The sequence below is a fragment of the Dryobates pubescens genome, chromosome Z, assembly GCF_014839835.1.
Source record: "Dryobates pubescens isolate bDryPub1 chromosome Z, bDryPub1.pri, whole genome shotgun sequence".
Classification (NCBI taxonomy): domain Eukaryota; kingdom Metazoa; phylum Chordata; class Aves; order Piciformes; family Picidae; genus Dryobates; species Dryobates pubescens.
The window spans coordinates 119,745,383-119,765,935 of record NC_071657.1 but is presented as its reverse complement, the minus strand read 5'-3'; the positions used below and the strand labels follow the sequence as shown (position 1 = coordinate 119,765,935).

Sequence of the window (20,553 nt, the reverse complement as noted above, 5' to 3'; positions counted from 1 at the left end):
CAGGCAGAGCCCAGGCCATCTGCCATGCATCCATGGCACAAACACATTGTCCCTCCCAGGCAGTAATTCAAAGGAGGCAGGCGACAGGCTGTCAAGAATTTAATGGTACTTGGCACTGGAAGCTGTACAACACATTTACAGAGAACCACCCTCTGGTGTCCACGTCCACCCTCTCCCCCTTTCTGTTACTGGCTGAGCAGGTGACAGGCACTCACAACCCTTTACACACCAGTTATGGCTCCTCAGGGATGGATACGGTGGGATTGCTGTCCTCATCCCGTCACCACCAGTCAAATGACAGGAACAACCTGTTGTCTGTGCTCAAAACTGTCACCCCTTTGTTCCTTACAATGCTTCACAGCTTGGTTACCAAGCTGGCACCTCTCACACCTATCTTTGGACCACTAGAACACGGCAGTGTTGCCGGTATGAGTATTTACAACCACTACCTCCTCTGTCCTAACACCTCATCAGCTCTTTCTCTTCTCTACCTTTCTACCACATGCAATAACCCCTTGGTTGCCTCCAGTCCTGCCTCCTTGGCATTTCATCTCCAAAAGGCAACATCAACAACAACAACAACAACAACAACATCATCTACCTTCACTCCCTGCTATTCTAGCCGCTGCTCCTCTTCCCTCCCCAAAACCCTTTACAACGTGCCTACAACCTTCCTAAACCCCCCCTTCAGGCAATGCAGTTCTCTTTCAGTAGGGCCAGGAGCGTACAACCACGAGCTGTTTTAGGTTCCTCATGGTCACAGGGGTAACGTAGAGTTAGTTTTCCTCACAATCATCATCAGCTCGTAATGCTCCGGCTTTCGCCCGCCGCCCCGCAGAGCTGTGGAGCGAGGTGAGGAACCCCACGCCGCCTGCAGGGCTCAGGGCGGGAAGGATCAAGTAGTTGAAAGGAAAAGCCAAGTTTCAACAACAAAATACAAAAGTAAAAAAAATAAATCCAACAACAACCAAAAAAAGCCCCAAAAGAACTCCCCCCCCCCCCCCCCCCCCCCAAAACCTGGAAACGAAACAACTAATAAAAACCCCCCAAAACAAACCCAAACATTTAAATACCTGGCAGGTTACAAGAGCAAAAATGAGGAATGTACAAAGGACACACCAAGATGAAAGATTCCAGTAGGTAAATTAAGAACCTGTTGAACCTGGCCTCTGCTTTTGTACCTCCAAGAAGGTGGATTCCAAGCACACACTACAAAATGTGCTCTACCAGGTGAGAAGAAAACATGAATTGCGGCGTTGAGCCTTGCAGCGTTGAGCCAAACCCCCCTGCAAAGGGAGGTGGTGCCACCAGGCTTGTGGGGACAACCCAAGTTCCCGCTTCCCAGCCTCACATTCCCAATTCAAAGCCTCAACCCTTTCACTTTTCCAGCCTCAAACCTCATCTGTGGATATCTTTCTGAACCCAAGGTTTGGGTTCTTGTGGCACTAACTCCAAGGTTCAGTGTGGTGGTGGTGGTATAGAAACAGACTCCAGTTCAACAGCGAGCTGCATACCGGTAGCTGCCATGACAACATGAAAACCAACCCAAGATCCCATTCAGCAGAGCGACTCCAGGGTGCTCACGTTGGAAGGAAAATGTACACGGTTATTTATAAATAAACAGTTTGTCCTCAGGTTCTTCACACCAAGGTTTCTTTCCTCTTCCCACTCAGCTGCTTCTCCCTGCTTTTCCTGTGCCCAGACGATGTTCTGTGGGTTTTGGCGCCTTTGGTTTCCTCCGAGTCCAAGGTGGAGCCGCACTCGGACGTGTTTTCATCGAGCTCCATCTCGGTGATGCCAGACATGGCCGACTGCCTCCGCTGGGCTCTGATGTTGGGCACGGAGGGGTTGTTCTCCTCGCACTCTTCGCTCAGCTCGGGCAGGTCCTTCAGCTCGGCGGCGGCGGCGGCCGGCTGGAAGGGAGCGATGGCGGTTCGGATGCAGTTGACCCACTGCTGCTTGTGGAAGACGTCGTTGGCCTGCAGCGTGTGGGACTGGCCCGGAGAGGGATCTTGGAAACGAACTCGGAAGATATTTTTAGCTTGAAGGTAAACAGAGGAAAAAGGCAGATCAGGTCCTAGCTCAATATTTAGAGATTCCATTGCTAGACAAATGGCCTGGGCTGCCCTACTCAGCCTCAGGGAATGGGTTCAAAACACCCAACAAAAAAGAGAAGCCAAAGCCCTACGAGCCAGCAGAGACACATGGAAATAGAGGTCTTCTAGTCTGAGCACCAGCTGCAGTTCAGGGCCACCAAATATAAAGTGAAAGCCCAGCAGGGGCAGCCTGAAGGTGGATGTTAACAGATACCACAGAATCATGGAATCGTTTAGGTGGGAAAGGACCTGTAAGATCATCCAACCTTAACCCAGCACTGCCAGGTCACCACTAAACCATGGCCCTCAGCACCACTTCTACACAGCTTCAAAATCTCTCTAGGGATGGGGACTCCATCACTGCTCTGGGCAGACTATTGCAGACCTTGATAACCCTTTTGGGGAAGAAATTGGTCCTCATATCTGACTTAAACCTGCCCTGGCGCAACTTGAGGACATTTCTTCCTGTCCTATTACTTGTTCCTTGGGAGATGAGAATGCCCTCTGCCTAGCTTCAACCTGCTTTAAGGGAGCTGTAAAGAACCAGGAGTTCTCTTCTCAGCTTCCTCTTCTCCAGGCTGAACAAACTCAGCTCCCCCAGCTGTTCCTCACAAGACCTGTTCTCCATACCCTTCAGCAGACTTGTTGTTCTTCTCTGGCCCAGCACCTCAATTTCCTTCTTGGAGCGAGTGGCCCAAAACTGAACACAGGATTTGAGGTGCAGCCAAGTACAGGGGAACAATCCCAGTCCTGCTGGCCACACTATTGTTGATCCAAGCTCTCCCAAAGGAACCTCAGTCCATGGGATCCATGGCCAAGTGTAACCACAGAATCATGGAATGGTTTGGGTTGGAAGGGACCTTAAAGATCAACTCTTCCAACCCCACTGCCATGGGCAGGGACACCTTCCACTAGACCAGGTTGCAGAAATGGATACCCACACAGGTGAACTGGTTTGGTCCTTACCTTTATCAGAATTGCCAAAAGCTCCTCGGAAGGACCCTCCCATTTTCACATCACCATCCTGCAGGTCTTCAAGGATCAGCTCCTGGACAGGGATGGGCTGCCTGTACACTTGGTAGGCCTGACGCTCATTGCGAGTGACTGGCCGGGTCAACACCAGGACGTCTTGGAAGAGGAAGACGTAGAGTTTCTGCAAAGGAAGAGATATCTGAATATGAGCAAGGTGTTGTACTCTGGATCCCAAGAGGTTGCATGTCCTCTGGGACTCAAGGCCACATTATCTCAGGTTTCACCCATGTTAACTTTCCAAGTTTCCTTAGGGCCCTGGGAGTGGTGGCGCAGACTAGAGTTACATCAGCTGGTTTATTGTTTAACAGCCTTTAAAACGTGAGTTATGATTTGCAGATGCCAAGAACAGCAAGATTACAAGCAGTATGTTGGGCTGTTCAGCCTGGAGCAAAGCAGGCTCCAGGGAGACCTTACAGTGGTCTTCAAGTATCTGAAGGAGGCTACGAGAAAGCTGGGGATGGACTTTTTACAAGGGCTTGTAGTGATAGGACAGGGGGGAATGGACTGAAGCTGGAAGAGGGGAGATTTAGATTGGATATTGTGAAGAAATTCTTTCCAGTGAGGGTGGCAAGACACTGGAACAGGTTGCCCAGGGAGGTTGTGGATGTCCTTTCCCTGGAGGTGTTCAAGGCCAGGTTGGATGAGGCCTGGTCTAGTGAAAAGTATCTCTGTCTGTGACAGGGGGATTGGAACTTTAAGGTCCCTTCCAATGCACACCATTCTATGATTCAGTATCTTTTCTGACAATAAAAAAATGCTTCACAGGTGCAGCAGGGTAATGCCTGAACTGAACAAAACCACAACCAATCAACCAAAAAAACCCCAACAAACAGAAAAAGATCTGATGTTGAAAATGAGGCCGCTTCTACAAGCCCCAACAAAAAGCAGCACACTCTGGAGTACAGGAGGGTCTTTCAGTGCTAAGGCAGCAGGAGATAAACTCCCGGTAGTGCAGCTCAAAGGCAAACAAGGTTTTGCAGGAAGACTTTTGTTTGGAAAAGCTGGGGAATGTCAGAGCACCTGAAAGTAAACAGCCAGCAGGAAATCCCTTTTGATGGAGTGCCGGGGCACGAAGCACACTTTGGATGGTAATTTAGGGCTAATTATTTTCCAGCTTCTGAAGGGCCAATTGTAAATCTGTCAGTGGGAAACTTTCCCTTACACCCTGAAATGCAGACTGCCATCAGGTGCTTTCTTTTCTGCTTTTTATATTTAGCTAATTGTCTAAACTAATCCTAAAGATGGAAAGAGCTCTTGCTCCTGCTCTAACAAACAGTTTGAACAACCTCTGAGGGAAGGTTTTCAAACCTGAGGATTAGTTACCCTGAACCCAAGGGACTTACATGTCCATTTTTATTCTTCAGCTCCCCGTGGCACAGTAAAGCTTTGCTGCCTTCAATCCTCGGGTCCTTCTGCTTCTCATCCAGGTACTCCAGCTTGTCAATGTAGTACTGGCACTCTGACTCCCCCTTCTTCAGGTTGATGTCAGACAGGACTCCTTGGATTATAGATATCTATAAAGTAAAATGTTCATGAAGCATTAAATGGGGACCTTAGCTTGTGTAGAATCAGAGAACGTTAGGGGTTGGAAGGGAGCTCTATAGAGATCCTGCCAAAGCAGGGTCACCTAGGGCAGGTCACATCAGAAGGTATCCAGGTGGGTTTTGAAAGTCTTCAGAGAAGGAGACTCCACAGTCTTTCTAGGCAGCCTGTTCCACTGCTAACACCCTCACAGGAAAGAAGTTTCTCCTCATGTTGAGGTGGAACCTCCTGTGTTCCAGCTTATACCCATTGTTCCTTGTCCTATTACTAGGCACCATAGAAAAGAGACCATCACCTTCATCCTGGCACCCAGCTCTCAGATATTATAGATGTCAATAAAATCTCCTCTCAGCCTTCTCTTCTGCAGACTGAACAGCCCCAGGCCTCTCCACCTTTCTTCAGAGGAGAGATGTTCAACTCCCCAGTAATCCTTGTGGCTCTCCATTGGATTCCCCCCAGTAGATCCCTGTCTTGAATTGGGGAGCCCAACACTGGACACAGTATTCCAAGTGTGATCTCATCAGACCACATCAGAGCTGGGGGAGAACCTCCCTAGACCTGCTGGGCACATTTTTCTTGATGCACTCCTTCCTGGTAAGAGCTATTAAAGAACTCCAAACGATGGAGTCCGTGTGATACCTCACTTGCTTTCACAAAGGTTTATGGTCACAGGTTTGTGTCCATCAAGAAAACTACTCCATGAAATTGCTGAGGGTTTAAGAAAGCTTTCTGGACCTCCAGGACCACATGCTAAAGTCAGAACAGGGATCATGAAATCACTATTACTTACGGCTTCTTCCAGAATCTGGATATCAGGATGGTCTTTGGGAGTGTGCCTCAGGATCTCTTTCAGGAGCAGTGGGTACTTGACCAGTCGGCTTCGAGGGATGTCCAAGAAGCTCCAGAGGTCTAGCTTGCGGCTGAAGGGAGACTCGAGGCAGCGCTGAAGGAAGTCCTGCACTCTGCGGTCCTGCTTCTTCTGATCCAGAAGTGCTTTGGCTGCCAGCTGATTGCTACAATAACCTTTATAGGCATGGAGCCGTGGTAACTGCAGGAGAACAGAAGAATATCCAAGAGTCAGATTCCATATAAGGAAAGCAAATCACATGGACATGTCAAGCCTGGGAGTTCCACTTCCCTTACTGTGATACTCTGCCCACTCAAAGAAGCTAACAGACTCATCAGTCTTTTGTGAGGAGAACAAGGGCACCCTGGTGCAGGGCCTCTGAAGTTCAGATGTTTGAGATCAACAGTGATAACACCACTGAAATCACAGTAGTGACAAACAGTCCAGAAGACAGAGACGTTGCCAACATAAATCAGCAAATCACTGCAGTCACACCAAGGCTCCAGGGTGAATCGGTGGCCCATTACAGCTGACAGAGACCCATTGTTTTCAGTGGAGCCAGGATTTCCGGGTCAATCTTTTTGCTCAAGGCCACAAGAGCCCAGGGATATTTGGCTTCTAGGTTTAAATGTTCCTGAAGCTTATTTTCAGCCAGTTGTCTCCAAGTTATGTACTCACCCACTTCACAAGAATGGGCCCAATCTGCTCCACTGTTCCATCTGGGTTGGTTGCTTCTCCTAAACTTGCCAACAAGTCTGGAATTGAAACACAGAAATCAAAATTGCAACGATGCCCCAGCAAGATGTTCTAATGTGAGAAGGCACAGAGTTAGTCAGCATCACAGGTGAGAATGAGCCAGCTGCTCTTACCTTCATGCAGAGGAATGTAAGAATCCAAGTCCCCAAATATGTGGGTGAGCTCCTCCTCAGACATGATAGAGAGTTTCAGCATGGGATCGTGATAGGCCTGCCAAAGAACACCGGTGTTACAGTATCTTCAAATCCCCCAGCCAAAAGCTGACAAAATTTAAACACCAGGGGATGTTTAGACAAGACAGGAAGTGAAGCCAACAGGAACATCCACTGTGATCACTAAACCAGTCACTGTTGTATGAAGGCATCAAGGCCTTCAAATGAAAAGGACTTTCCTGCCTGAACTGTTCTCAGCTAGGAGAGTGGTTCCCCAGTCAGCTCTGCAGGACTGCAAAGCACAGTTCTTTTTTTGATGGGTTTGTTGCAACCAAATCCCTTTCAGGGAGTTGTTGAGAGCAATGAGGTCTACCCTCAGCCTCCTTTTCTCCAGACTGAACAATCCCAGTTTCCTTAGCCATTCCTTGTAAGACCTGTTCTCCAGACACTTCATCAGCTTTGCTGTCCTTTTCTGGACACACTCCAGCACCTCAGTGTCCTTCTTGGAGTGTGTGGCCTGAAACTAAACCCAGTATTTGAGGTGTGGACTCACCAGTGCCCAGTCCAGGGGGACAATCCCTTCCCTAGTCCTGCTGGCCACAATGACTGCAGGAAAAAAGACACCACTCACCTTTCTGGCAAGCTTTAGGTCCTCGATTAAGTCCTGTTCTCCCCTGGACATCTCATAGATTGCCTGTGGGGACAGGGATAAAGAATGGAGAGTCATTTTTAACCCTAGCCTTCTTCTGAAAGAGCCTTTCAGAAGGCTCACATAATGTACATCCTGTCTCTGCAGCCTGAATAGGGGCTTTTGCCATCTGAAATCATGGCACCTGGACACCACCATCTCAAGTAAATTTGCTGCCTTTCCCAGCTCCCAGAAAGCAACATCACTTACAAGTGTGTGAAAGCTCCAAGGCTCGTGCACGAGCCAAATTAAATATTAGCCCCTTTTAAATCACAGCTTTTAACACAGGCCAGCACAAAAAAACCCAAACCCCCGAAAACCCTCAGAGGTCAAATCCCAGGCGTCTTTAGTCAGCTTCTGTGTTGTCACTAGAAGATTTGTCTAAGAACTACAGGAAAAAAGGCAAGCCAAGGCCTTGCTGTTTGGCTTTCAACCAGTTGTCAAGAGCTCTGAGGGAAAGACAGCTGGCTTTACAAGGAGCTCCACTCTGGGGCTGCTGCAAAGCAACCAGCGCGGCTGGGGCTCGCATTTCAGAAATGCTGAGCACCCCCACGCAAAGAGTTTGGCATCTCTGAAGGGTCAAACTGCGGAGACGAGCTCCCTAGTGACTCAGGAAAGACAAGCCTACCTTTTCCCATGCCCAGGGCACAAATAAATCTACTGAAGGTGCACAGGAAGATCAAGTCACCCACAAATGTTCATTGCTCTCTTCCCTGCCAAGGACATGGCACAAGCCAAGGCCTTGGCTGCCTTTCCCAGACCTGCTGTAGCCCTTCCCCTGCTCTGGCAGGGGGGTTGGACTGGATGATCTTTTGAGGCCCCTTCCAACCCCTAACATTCTGTGATTCTCCTACCTCCTGGCGCTTGATTTCTTTGGTGCTCAAGGATTCTTTCATGTTGACATCTAACATCTCAGACCAGAGCACGCTGTTCCTTCGTTTAGGAGGAGTAGGAGCAGCAGACCTGCTGCATGGCTTCTGGGCGCAGGCAGGGGATTTGCTGTCGCTGCGAAGGGTGAATGACTAAAGGGATTAAAACAAACACAAAAATCTGTTACAAAATAAATAAATCTGCAGGGAAAACATTTCAGAAGTGTTGTAGTATTAACCATACCCCTCCCAATCCTTCATCCTCTCCTGCTGTGCAGGGCAGGAAAACACACCCAGACACTTTTCCTTAGATAAAGGAACACTTTAATCAAGCTGCTGAGAGAGGCCAGAGGTTGGCAAGCTCTGCCCTGAGCCTCACCCGCACGCATCCAACAGCAGCCCTTGGGAAGAGGTAGAGTTTGGTTCTATTTCCAAGGTATGAGGAAGTCAATAAAGCAGGATCATAACTCTACCTAGAACAGGGCTAATCAGGAGCCACTTGAACTTTGCTCTCACCATTAGCAATGTTACTAAAAGCCAGACACAGAACCTGTTTTATCTGCACATGTAGGGTAAGGAGTCCTTGGGATAACACTTCTCTTACCTCACTGCACAGCAAGAGCAGTTCACCCTGAAGCACATGCTCCAACACATGTATCTCAAGTACTGGTATAGTTTTATCAACTCGTTCTCCTTATCTGAATCAGTTGATTGCTGTTACTGCTTAAACTTTCAGTAACCTGTTTATCTAGTGAATCACCTCTGAACTCCTGAACTCATCCCCACATCCCAATCAAGCTTTCTGTGCTTGCACAAACCATAGAGTGGATTTTCAAGGGATGTTTTAAGATCTCAGTGCCTGCTTTAACACCACCACAGGCAGCACCTTCCCTGTATTTCTAGGCTCTGAGGACCAGAAGTTCCTGGTTTTTACCTGTATTGTCTGCCCAAAGCGCCGAACTGCACCATTTCTGACAGGAGAGATCAAGTTGGCCAGGGATGTGACCCGTGACAGCGGCCGAACCCGCTTATTGCTTGGCTCCTGTCAACAAAGCAGAGAACAAATCATATGGCCTGTGACTTTCACCTTGTCCTTTTTGTCCCCTGCTACTCAGAACCTTGAATGCTGGGTTCAGTTTTGGGGTCGTGACTACAAAAAAAAGACACTGAGGTAGTGGAGAGGGTCCAGAGAAGGGCAATGAAGCTCATGAAGGGTTTAGAGGACAAGTCTTGTGAGGAACAGCTGAGGGACCTGGAATTGTTCAGCCTGGAGAAAAGGAGGCTGAGGGGAGATCGTTTGGCTCTCTACAACTCCCTGAAAGGAGGTTGGAGCCCTAGCAACAAGTGGTAGGACAAAAGGAAATGGTCTCAAGTTGCACCAGGAGAGATGTAAATTGGATAGGAGAAGAAACTTCTTCACTGAAAGGGTTCTCAGACACTGGAACAGGCTCCCCAGGGGGGCAGCTGAATCCCCATCCCTGAAGGTGCTTAAAAGCTGCAGGATGTGGCGCTGAGGACCAGACTTGGTAGAATTAGAGAATGGTTGGACTTGATGGTCTTAAAGGTCCTTTCCAACTGAAATGGTTTTATGATTAATTTCTCAAGTGGCTCAGGCAGTTTTAAAAAGCATGAGCCCACTTAAGGAGTGGGAAATGCAGCACAGAGAGTGTTCTGAAGCAGCCATTCATCTTAAAAGGAAAGCTGAGGCTGTAAATATTTGTCTGAACTTCAAGGCTGCAATTAAACTTCGGAGACTTTGCCCAGGGTAAAAGAGGTAAGATAACACCCACACCAGTCAGAAATCAAAACAGGGCTTCAACTGGGACCGTTAGGCTCTGAACATAAATAGACTGAGGCATTTTCCTCTGCATTTAAAACAAGTGACTGTCATCTAAAGATGGAGCTGTGATCTCCCCTATTTTATCATGTTTTCCTCTGTAGAAAGAATGTGTTTTTCCATTTTAATTTTATTTTGGAGAGAAAAGTAGCAGTTGAAGCCCAGGATAGCCTCAGCAGCTATTATAACAAACAGCAAATGACCACATGCTGAACATTCCTGCAAGTGAAATGCACACACAAAGTGGATCAAGTTTAAAACCTTCAGTTTACAAAGCTTCCTCCTCCTCCTCCTCCCTCTTCTCGACCCCCCACCAAGTCATCATAATTTTTCCTACACATTGTTTAGATTTGAAAGATAAGAGCTTCTGCTTTTCTACATTACTAATCCCCAAGCCTAGAGCATTTTCAGTTCTGTCCTGACCAAAAGGCTGCCAAGAAAGAGGAAATGCCCCACAGAAACCTGCTGCTTAAGCTCAGATCAGGTTTTAACATCTTCATAGAATGGTTTGGGTTGGAGGGCATCATAAATATCATCTAGTTTCAATCTCTCTGCCATTGGCAGGGCCACCTCCTACTAGACCAGGTTGCTGAAGGCCCCATCCAACCTAGCTTTGAACGCTTCTAGGCTTGAAGCCTCCACAACTTCTCTGAACAACCTGTTCCAGTGCCTCACTGCCCTCACGGGGAAGAACTTCCTCCTAATGTCTAATCTAAATTGATCTTCTTCCAGTTTGAAGCCATTACCCTTCATCCTGCCACACCATGACTTTATAAAAAGTCCCTCTCCAGCTCTCCTAGAGGCTCGCTCCAATACTGGAAGGCTGCTCTAAGGTCTCACCAGAGCCTTCTCTTCTCCAGGCTGAACAACCCAAACTCTTTCAGCCTGTCCTCACCTCAGGTGAGGTGCATCTGCTGCTGGAGCCTGCTGGAGGTTGTCATCATGCTGGGAATCCTATCCATTTCACACCCAAATTAATATGTTTTAAGGACTGTACAGGAAAGGTGGGCACCATGGGATGGCCAGGAAGGGATGGGCTCAGAGCTTAAAGCTAGATGAGGTGCCCTGTTGCTCTTAAACATCTGGCAGATGGTTGGATGTGACTCATCGTCACAAGAAAGCTTCTTAGCATGAAATTCTGATGAAGCAGCCTCTGTTTTTGAGCACTTCTCAGTAGAAATGTTAGTAAAGGCTTACTAGGCATTTCTGGTTAATTATAGCTGAGTCCCTGCTCTTTTCCAAAGGCTAGAAGTTAAAGATTGCGTAGGACAAGCTTTCCCTGTCTCTATTTCCAGTCTGAAATTGCAAGACGAGGTGTCCCAACCCTTTACTTCTGTGGAGCAACAGAAGTGACAGATGCTGAAAGCCAAAAAAGGGGTAATAGGCACATAGAGAGCTGGATTCCAGTCCTGAGACTGAGGAAGCAGAAAAGCTCCCTGTGCAAGATCTGATTTCAGCAACATGACCCGAGGAGTGGCTGTCTGCCTGCCTACATGCTGCGTTAAGCAACAGGGGAGGTGAGCTCACATGAATGAAGCCTTCAGAGTTGCAGGGGAGGGGAAACATGAAAAGAAGCAATTTATGAGTGATGCAGAACAGAAAGACCTCTTGGCACAGCACAAAGCCTGTTCCAAGCTGTGTTTGAAAGGTTTAGGTAAGCTCAGATCTAGGGGGGTAATACAGGAATGGGAAAAAGCTGTAATGGAGTGTGATAGAATGGGTTTGGTTGGCAAAGACTGCTAAAATCATTAAGTCCAACCATCAACCTAACACCACTGTGGTCATTAAACCATGTCCCAAAGTGCCATATCCATGTGTCTCCAGGGATGGTTACTCCACCACCTCCCTGGGCAGCCTGCTCCAATGCCTGACCACTCTTGCACTACAGAAATTTTTCCTAATACCCAACTTAAACCTTTCCTGGCACAATCTGAGGCCATTTCCTCTTGTCCTATCACTGGATACTAGGGACAAGAGACCAATCCCCAGTCTCCTTTCAGGGAGTTGTAGAGAGCAGTGAGGTCTCCCCTCAGCCTCCTCTATCAGACTAAACAACCCCAGTTTCCTCACAAGACTTTGTTCACTAGACCCTTCACCAGCTTTGTTGCCCTTGCTGGACATGTTCCAGCACCTTAGTGTCCTCAACCATGAGACCTCAGTGCTCAGCTGGATTTGATACATCATGGGTAATACTATGGTTGCTTCTTTCTTTTGCCAACCAAGAGTCTGTCAGGAAAATGATTATGCAGAAGGCTGGGAAGTTAGGCTGGGCTTAAAATTAGACAAGGCAATGTTGATTAGTTACAGACATTTCTGAAACGAAGGAAAAGGATGGGTGTTTTGCTTCTAGAAAAAACATACATCAGTGTGCTAGAATAAAGGGACACAGGCCAAGACAAGCTTAAGAAACAGCAGGAATGTAAGCAGAAAATACAGACATAAACCACACACAGCTCTGTGATATAAATAGTGTGGAAAAGAAAAAGGTGACACTGAAAATGAATAGCAAGAAGCTTCAGTGCTTTAAAGAAACACATTGAGGTGCTGGAGCAGGTCCAGAGAAGGGTAATGAACATGGTGAAGGGTCTGGAGAACAGGTCTGATGCAGAGCAGCTGAGGGAACTGGCATTTTTCAGCCTGGAGAAAAGGAAGCTGAAGGGAGACCTTAGCTATCTACAACTCCGTGAAAGGAGGTTGGGGTGAGGTGGGTGTTGGTCTCTTCTCCCTAGCAACAAGTGATAAGAGGAAACAGCCTCAAGTTGCATCTTGGGAGGACTGGACATTAGAGGAAACTTCTACACTGAAAGGATTCTCAAACACTGGAACAGGATTCCCTGGGAGGTGGTCGATTCACCATTCCTGGAGGTGTTTAAATGCCACAAAGATGTGGTACTGAGGGATATGGTTTAGCACCAGAATGGGTAGAGATAGAGAATGGTTGGACTTTAAGGTCTTTTCCAATGAAAGTGATTCTGTGACTCTATTCTATGATCTAGAATGCTTGCAGAGTCTTTTGCAGCTTGCTGTTGAAGGATCAACTCCATGGCCCTTCCAGAGAGGAGATACAATGACACTCTGTGTGCAGAGGGACATGTGTGGATGCCTTCCTAGCACATCTGTGCAGGGCTGAAGTGACACATGCACACGTACAGGGTCTGCAGGAGGCATTCCTGCCTCGGCACTGGGGACAGGCGGAGCAAAGGGGCTCGCTGGGGTTATAAATCACTGCTTTTCTGAACAGTTGATACGTTCCGAGATCTGCAAAAGCAGGCTTGGAGCAGAAGTCACTGCTTTCCTCAAGTGGGAGCACAGCTCCTCTGCTCTGAGGAGGGAGGAATTTCACACAGATTGGCACGACCCGAGCGCCGTCTGTAGACACGATGTGCTCCCTGGGGTGTTCAGCCAAGAGAAAAACGTCTGTGCGCTGTAAATTCAGCTGAGCAAAAGGCCATTTCCCCTCTCTTCAAGGGAAACAAATCCCACTTTCTGTCCTGCAAGTACTCTCAGACATGGCTGCCAAAAATAAACCCCCAACAACCCAACAACTTTTTTCTTCTCCTTCCAGCGATACTGTTTGATCCAAGGCGGGGAAGGGGGGAACAAACCCCCCTCTCCTTAGAAACCTCACCTCTGAGATCTGCATTTCAGCCTGGGGTCATGCACTCCCCTTACAGTCATACTCAGCCGGCTGTAAGCTGAGCTGCGGTTCATGCTATGGATAACTTTGGCTCAGTGCTTTGGGGTTTTTTTAGTGCTGTTCTTGCAAACAATGATTAGCCTGTCTCCACACTGTATTACTTACAGCAGCCCAGATTAGAATGAAGTCTGCAACGTTTCTGTACCAAGCTGGAGATATTAAGCACTATGGCACTAACAGATAATTAAAACCCCTGTGAGTTCAACAGCACTTCTTGCTTCCATTCAGATTACAATTAATGTATTTTTAACCAGAGGACTCTTTATGAAAAGCAGATACAACATAAACATACACACAAAAGCTACATTTGTGCCTAGGTGCCTCAGCTGGCAAGGAAGACTTAACGCTAGTCAAGAGCTTTAGAGTTCAGGTTAACTCTTCACACTGTGAAAGGTCTGCATCTTTGCTGCTTGATAGAAACCAGGCTTTGCTTTTGAGCAAGGAACACTTTCCACTAGCAGCACACACACCTACAAACCTTTCCCCCTCTGCTAGGTAATAATTAGTGGTTTTACAAGGGTCACTTACTAGAGAGCAACGTTCTACATGCCACTCACAGACCAAGGCATACAAATAAGGTGACAAATCCAAAAGCCATGCATAACGAAACTTCTCCTGTTAAGCCAAATAAGCAAAAGGGGATTTTAGTCACCAGCTTGAGTAATTCCTGCCAGAAATTGTCACCTGATTATCTTAACATTCACGTGCACAGAGCTTGCTGAACCTCAAGCCATGCTGAAAACGGCTGTCTGCACTGAAATTGAACAACCAGGCTCTGGCTCGACACGTTGGTATAGAGATGACAACCTTCTTTCTCAAATTCAACAGGCTGTTTACCACCCAGTGTGAAATCTGGCCTCACACTGTGCTGATTACTGCAGTGGCTCTTGATAGCAACTCAGTACTTAGCACTGATAGGAGCTTTGGCTGAGGAGTCATTACTCAAGCCCAGACCCAAAGTTTAACCTTACAATGAAGGTGGTGAAATGCTGTCCCAGGTTGTCCAAAGTGGTAGATGCCCCATCCCTGGAAGCATCGCAGGTCAGTTTGTCTGAGACTAAGAAACCAGCTGTAGTTGAAGACGTCCCTGCTCACTGCAGGGGCGCTGGATTAGATGACCTTTAAAGGCACCTTCAATCCAAACCTTTCTATGACACCCAACATGCCCGTTCTACCCTACAGAAAAGACATACTTGGAGAATTAGAGTTGATTTACTCTCCTTTGGGAGATCTGGTTTATGTTATTTCTCTCCCAACATCTGGTTTCCCTTTTCCACAATGAGATTGCCCAAGTCTGGCTGTTTCAAAGCCAGGACTTTTTAAGAGGCTGGCAACGCAAAGCCCTCAAACCCCAGAGATGTCTGGAACCACCTTTTTTTTTTTTTTTTTTTTTTTTTTTTTTTTTTTTTTTTTTAAACTTTTCCTCATCTCACTGCTAATCTCAGCCATATAACCCTGCCTAGGACAGCCGGTCCCTACCTGGCCGCTGAACTTCTGCCTTCTGTCTCAGCAGGAGGCATGTGAACACTGCAATTATTCTCATCTACATAACAACAGACGAAAACAACACTTCCCCCCCCCCCCAAAAGAGAAAAATCCTCAAAACTCCAACCAACACCCATGATTATTACTTTTAAGGAGGGGTTATGCAGCAAACAAAAGCCCTACGTTGGAAAACTCCCGTCAGTGGAAAGAGGACAGAGAGCAACAGGCAGGTTTAAATGGAAACCCCGCTGAGAGGTGCAGCGGCGGCTCAGCGAGGTGCTGGGCTTGGCTTCGGCTCCCTGCTACCACTACTCCAGAGATTACACGTTGGCGTTTTAAAGGAAAATTGAGTTTTCGTCTAAACCGCTGCCTGCACCTCATTCCTGGGCCAGCGCACCCACCTCACCACAGGCGCAAAAGGCGGGAAGGTGCAAAGTCTCCCAAGCCCACCCCTTCCCCCCCCCCCCCCCCCCCCCCCCCCCCCCCCCCCCCCCCCCAAATTTTCCCCCTCTCTTCCTCACCTCCTGCTCCCTGAAGGACTGATTCTGCGCATCGATCACCCGGATAGTCCTTTTGATGGGGAGCAATCCCCCGAGCTCATCGTGAGCGACCATGGTCACCGCTCCCGGCGGCTCTTCTCTCCCCCCACCCCTCCCCGACGCCTTCAGCGCGGCCGCCTCAGCCCTCGCTCATCACCGCTCTGCAGCCGCCGCTCGCTGCGCCCCGACCTCACAGTCGGGGGCGGGGCTACCGAAGAAACCACGCCCGGGCAGGAGAAACCGCGCCCCTTATGCTGTAAGCCCCGCCCCAATAGCCGGGAGCGAAGCCGTGAGGCTCTCCGGGCCGCTTATTTCACAGGCAGAGTCATAGAATTTTTGGTTGGAAAAGACCTCCAGGATCATCAACTGATCGTCAACCCAACACCATCACAGCCATTAAACCCAAAGTGCCATGGCTACACGTTTCTTAAACACCTCCAGGGATGGTGACCTCCCTGGGCAGCCTGTTCCAATGCCTGACCACTCTTGCAGCAAAGAAATTGTTCCTCATATCCAACCTCCTCATAAACCTCCCTGGCACAATTTCAGGCTATTTCCTCTCGTTGTATCACTAGGGAGAAGAGACTTTCCCCTACCTCATTCTAACCTCCTGACTTGTAGAGAGTCATGAGGCCTCCCTTCAGCTTCCTCTTCTGCAGACTAACCAATCCTATGATTGTTCTCCAACAATTTCCTCCTGAACTCCCCCCAAAACAGGACTTCTGAGAGGCTCTACTTCAAGGCAAGGCAATAGGGGCAGCCACTGAGAGCGGAGGGAAATGTTCCATCACATATTAGGTGTGTAGTAATGAGAAGCAATGCTTTTAACTAGAGAAGGGTAGATTTAAGTTGGACATGAGGAACAAGCTCTTCACTATGAGGGTGGTGAGACACTGCAACAGGGTGCCCAAAGAAGTTGTGGATGCCTCATCCCTGGAAGCGTTTAAGACCAGGCTAAATGAGGCTTTGAGCAACTTGGTCTAGTGGGAGGTGTCCCTGCCCATGGCACAGGGGTTGGAACTAGATAATCTTTTAAGCTATTCTATGATTATGAAGAAGTTCTTTAATATGAGGGTAGTAGAACACTGGAACAGGTTGTCCAGGGAGGTGGTGGAGGCCCCATCTCTGCAGACAGTCAAGGCTTAACTTTATGGGGCCCTGAGCAAACTGGTCTAGGTAAAGATGTCCCTTCTCATTGCAGGGGTGTTGGACAAGGTGACCTTTGAGGGTCCCTTCCAATGGATGCAACCTATGATTCCATGATCTCATGATGGAAAGCGGTTTGGAAAGAGCGGTGCTTGCAACCATTTGCACTGAAGAGAGACAAAGCCAAATATGTATCTTGATTCCTGCCTGCCCTCCCCCTGCCTTTTTTCCCGCCCTCTTCACTGGAACTTGCAGTGTTGAGACCCACCACTGCCTAAAGCCATCTCCCAGGTGTGGTGATGGGACACAATCTTCCTGACAGCAGCTTCCATTGCTACCACTGAAGCATAAATCATTGTTGCTGAGTTGTTTTCTTTACCAGCCCCAACCCTCCTTGCTAAAAAAAAAAATAAAAATTCTTGTCTAGACCTGTGCTTTAAAGTCTGCTCTGGGCTTCAGAGGTTGTGCTGGCAAGGCTCTGCTAGCCAGGGGCTGAGTTGAACCTCTCCCCTTCTTCTAAGTGGGCAGCCTGTCCCAGCAGGCCCGGCTGTAGATGCAAAGGGTTTGTATTTTTGTGTGTTTGTTTGTTCAAAGTCAGATTATTCCTGGCATGGCTACAAATCTCCAAAATAAAAGGTCTCTTGTGCAGGTAAAAATAAACCCAGTTTGTTTGGAGATAGGAGAGCGGCTGTGTTGCTGCCTACCTGCCCTAACCAATCTACATCTTGGAGGAGATAAATTCGGGGTGATCTGGAGGGTCCCCACTGTGGAGGTTGTAGGACAGGCAGAGAGTTTGCAGCAGCATTTTCATCACAGAATGGCTTGAGTTGGAAGGAACCGTAAAGATCATCTAATTCCAACCCCCCTGTCATGGGCAGGTATACCTCTCACTAGATCACGTTGCTCAGAGCCCCATCTAACCTGGTCTTATACACTTCCAGGTATGAGGTATCCACAGCTTCTTTGGGCATCCTCTTCCAGCGTCTCATCAAACTCATAATGAAGAACTTCTTCCTAATGTCTAATCTAAGTCTTCCCTGCTCTAGTTTCAAACCATTGCCCCTTGCTAAATCACCACAGACCCCTGTAAAACAGCCCTCTCCAGCTTCCCTGTAGCCCTCTTCAGCTACTAGAAGCCCACTATAAGGTCTCTTCACAGCTTTCTCTTCTCCAGGCTGAACAGACCCAACTCCTTCAGCCTGTCCTTGTAGGAGAGGTGCTCAGAAAAAAAGATGTTCAGAAAAAAATTAAATAATGTATGAATTGCTATGAAGAAGGAAAAATACATGCGATAGAGACCTTGCAGTCCAGTGCTCCTGAAAAGAGCAGTGTTGTCCTGTACATTATCACAGAGGTGCCCATTTTGCAGATGCATGATTGACACTGGAGCACAGTGCCCCATCCCTGGAAGTGTTTAAGGACAGTTTGGATGAGGCCTTGAGCAACTTGGACCAGTAGAATGTGTCTGTGTCTCAGCAGCGGGGTTGATCTAAGGTCCTTTCCAACCCTAACCATTCTACGATAAGTATTAAAGGTTCTGCTAGACATCAAAATTATTGATTTTAGTTTTAAATGATGGCTGTTTTACTATGTCCAGTGCTTGTATTTACTGCCCTTTTCTTAAGTAACAGGCAGGAGGAATGTTCTGCTGTCCCCTCCCCTGGCTTTCCCCACCCCCCTTAGCTTTGTTTGCCTCTCTCCCGTGGAGAGCTGCCCTCAGCAAATCTGTGCCTGTTTAACCTCAGCTGCTGTGGGATCAGGGCATTTTGGCTTGTCCACCGCAGGATTCTCAGAAACTTGGGATGCAGTGACTTTCTGTACCCTTGTTGAAAGGACAGATGGTGACTCTTTCAGATCCGGGTGGTGCTTTTTGGGATTAGTGAAGTCAACCAATTTAAGGACAAGAGAAGAAAAAGAAAACAGCAAAAGGATGATGCCTCCTGGGAGAAGCAGGCAAAATCACCTTGAGCTTGATCAACTACCTGAAGGGGGGTTGTAGCCAGGTGGGGGGTTGGTCTCTTCTCCCAGGCAACCAGCAACAGAACAAGGGGACACAGTCTCAAGTTGTGCCAGGGAAGGTTCAGGCTGGATATTAGGAAGAAGTTCTTTACAGAAAGAGTGATTTGCCTTTGGTGGGCTGCCCAGGGAGGTGGTGGAGTTGCTGTCTTGGAAAAAACTGGATGAAGCACTTAGTGCCATTGGACTGGATGATCTTGGAGGTCTCTTCCTACCTGGTTGAAGTATGATTCTATGACTCTGATTTTTTTTGGGGGAGTATCAAGCATAGAACCATAGATTCATTAAGGCTAGGAAATAGCTCCAAGATCATGGAGTCCAACCCAGCACTGCCAAATCCACCACTAGACAACGTGTCTCAACACCACATCTACATGTCTTCTAAATCCTTTCAGGGGTGGGGGACTCCACCACTGCCCTGGGCAGCCTCATCCAGAGCTTAACAATCCTTCTGGGGAAGAAATTGCTCCTTGTGTCCAACCTAAATCTTCTCTGGCCCATCTTGAGGTCATTTCCTCTTGTCCCATCCCTTGTTACCTGGCTTGTCCAACCGCTGTCTCTCCTGTAGAGAGCCAGGTAGCCTCCCCTCAGCCTCCTTTTCTCCAGGCTGAACAATCCCAGTTCCCTCACAGCTACTCTTCACAAGACTTGTGTTCTAGACCCTTCACAATGTCCATTTCTCCTACAATGCAAGAGCAAAAGTTTGTTAAGATTAGTCTAAAGACTCAGGAACACTTCTTGACACCTCTGCACATCTCTCTTCACTGGAATGTGGACAGGCCATGCAAAGTCAACTAAAAATAGGGGATGAACAACCAGGAGCTGAGAGGGAAGGCATGAAGCAGAGTCATGCACATGAGTGCCACTTAAATGATCCTTGTTAGGACCAGAACGTGATGTCCTGCATCCTGAAGCACTTCATGCCACATGAAGTGCTTTCTGTGATGTAAGCATTAAATAGTCCTTCTTCTCAAGCCCTCAGGGAAGAGCCCTGCTGAAACACATGATTCACCCGCAGGGAGATCCCTGACTTTGTGTGTGCCACCTTGTGAGGTTAACTAATTTCTGGTGATGCAAGCCCTGGCTGACGCAGCCTGCTGAGGTCATCCTGTGGAGAACTCTGACCTGATGCAACAAGCCTCCCTGTCTGCCTCCTGGCATGGCATGTGCAAAGGGTCTTTAAACAACTGAGACCCCGAAGTCAGGTAGTTCCCAGCTGTCCCTGTAGCAGATGAGATGATTTCTGTGCTCCTGCTATGTCTGAAGAGATCATCAAGTAACACTCTGAGGCAAAATCCACCCTGAGCAGTGAAGGCATGCATTGTGAGATGCGTACTTGCTGACCAGTGGGCAACAAAGGGAAAGAATCAATCTGGAGAAGCCTGAAGGTAGAAAGTGATCTTGAAGAGATCCACAGCATGTTCTCTACAGCAATTTCATCAGCATGGCCTTGGAACAGCTCTGAACTGTACCTGTCTCTGGTCTACTTAGGACACGTGCAAGAGACAAGAGTGAATGCATCCTACTTTGAGCAAGAGCAGAACTAATTCTGTTCAGTGATTTGACTTCTCAGCTCAGGTTCTTTTCAGAGCTGTACTTGCTGAAGTTCAGGGCACATTTGCATAGACAGTGGCTGCTTCTAGCAGTAACAACACTGATGGGTAGAGTCACTGCCAAGGACAGGGCTGCAGAAAGGCTCTTGCTTAGACTTGCTCCTGTGCAGACCAAGGGCACTGCTACATCTTGTGCTCCACCTTGGGGTGCAGGAAGTCAGAGGTGGCAGCTGTGAGGAGGAGCAGACAGAATAGGTGACCCTAAACTGACCAAGAAGGGATTCCATCCCATGGACAC

The 20,553-nt window shown here is 48.0% G+C and overlaps 1 protein-coding gene across 1 annotated transcript; it reads right to left on the bottom strand.

The window, feature by feature from the left end:
* Positions 1–1,015: 1,015 nt before the first annotated feature.
* NET1 (neuroepithelial cell transforming 1) lies at positions 1,016–15,696 on the bottom strand. Its single transcript, XM_054178654.1, has 10 exons — positions 15,523–15,696; positions 8,917–9,024; positions 7,968–8,135; positions 7,057–7,119; positions 6,387–6,483; positions 6,196–6,272; positions 5,461–5,718; positions 4,472–4,642; positions 3,063–3,249; positions 1,016–2,041 (listed from the first exon to the last, which is right to left on the bottom strand). Exons 1-10 carry the CDS (start codon positions 15,613–15,615, stop codon positions 1,641–1,643), a joined length of 1,623 nt encoding a protein of 540 aa, XP_054034629.1. The 5' UTR covers positions 15,616–15,696; the 3' UTR covers positions 1,016–1,640.
* Between the last annotated feature and the right edge of the window lie 4,857 nt (positions 15,697–20,553).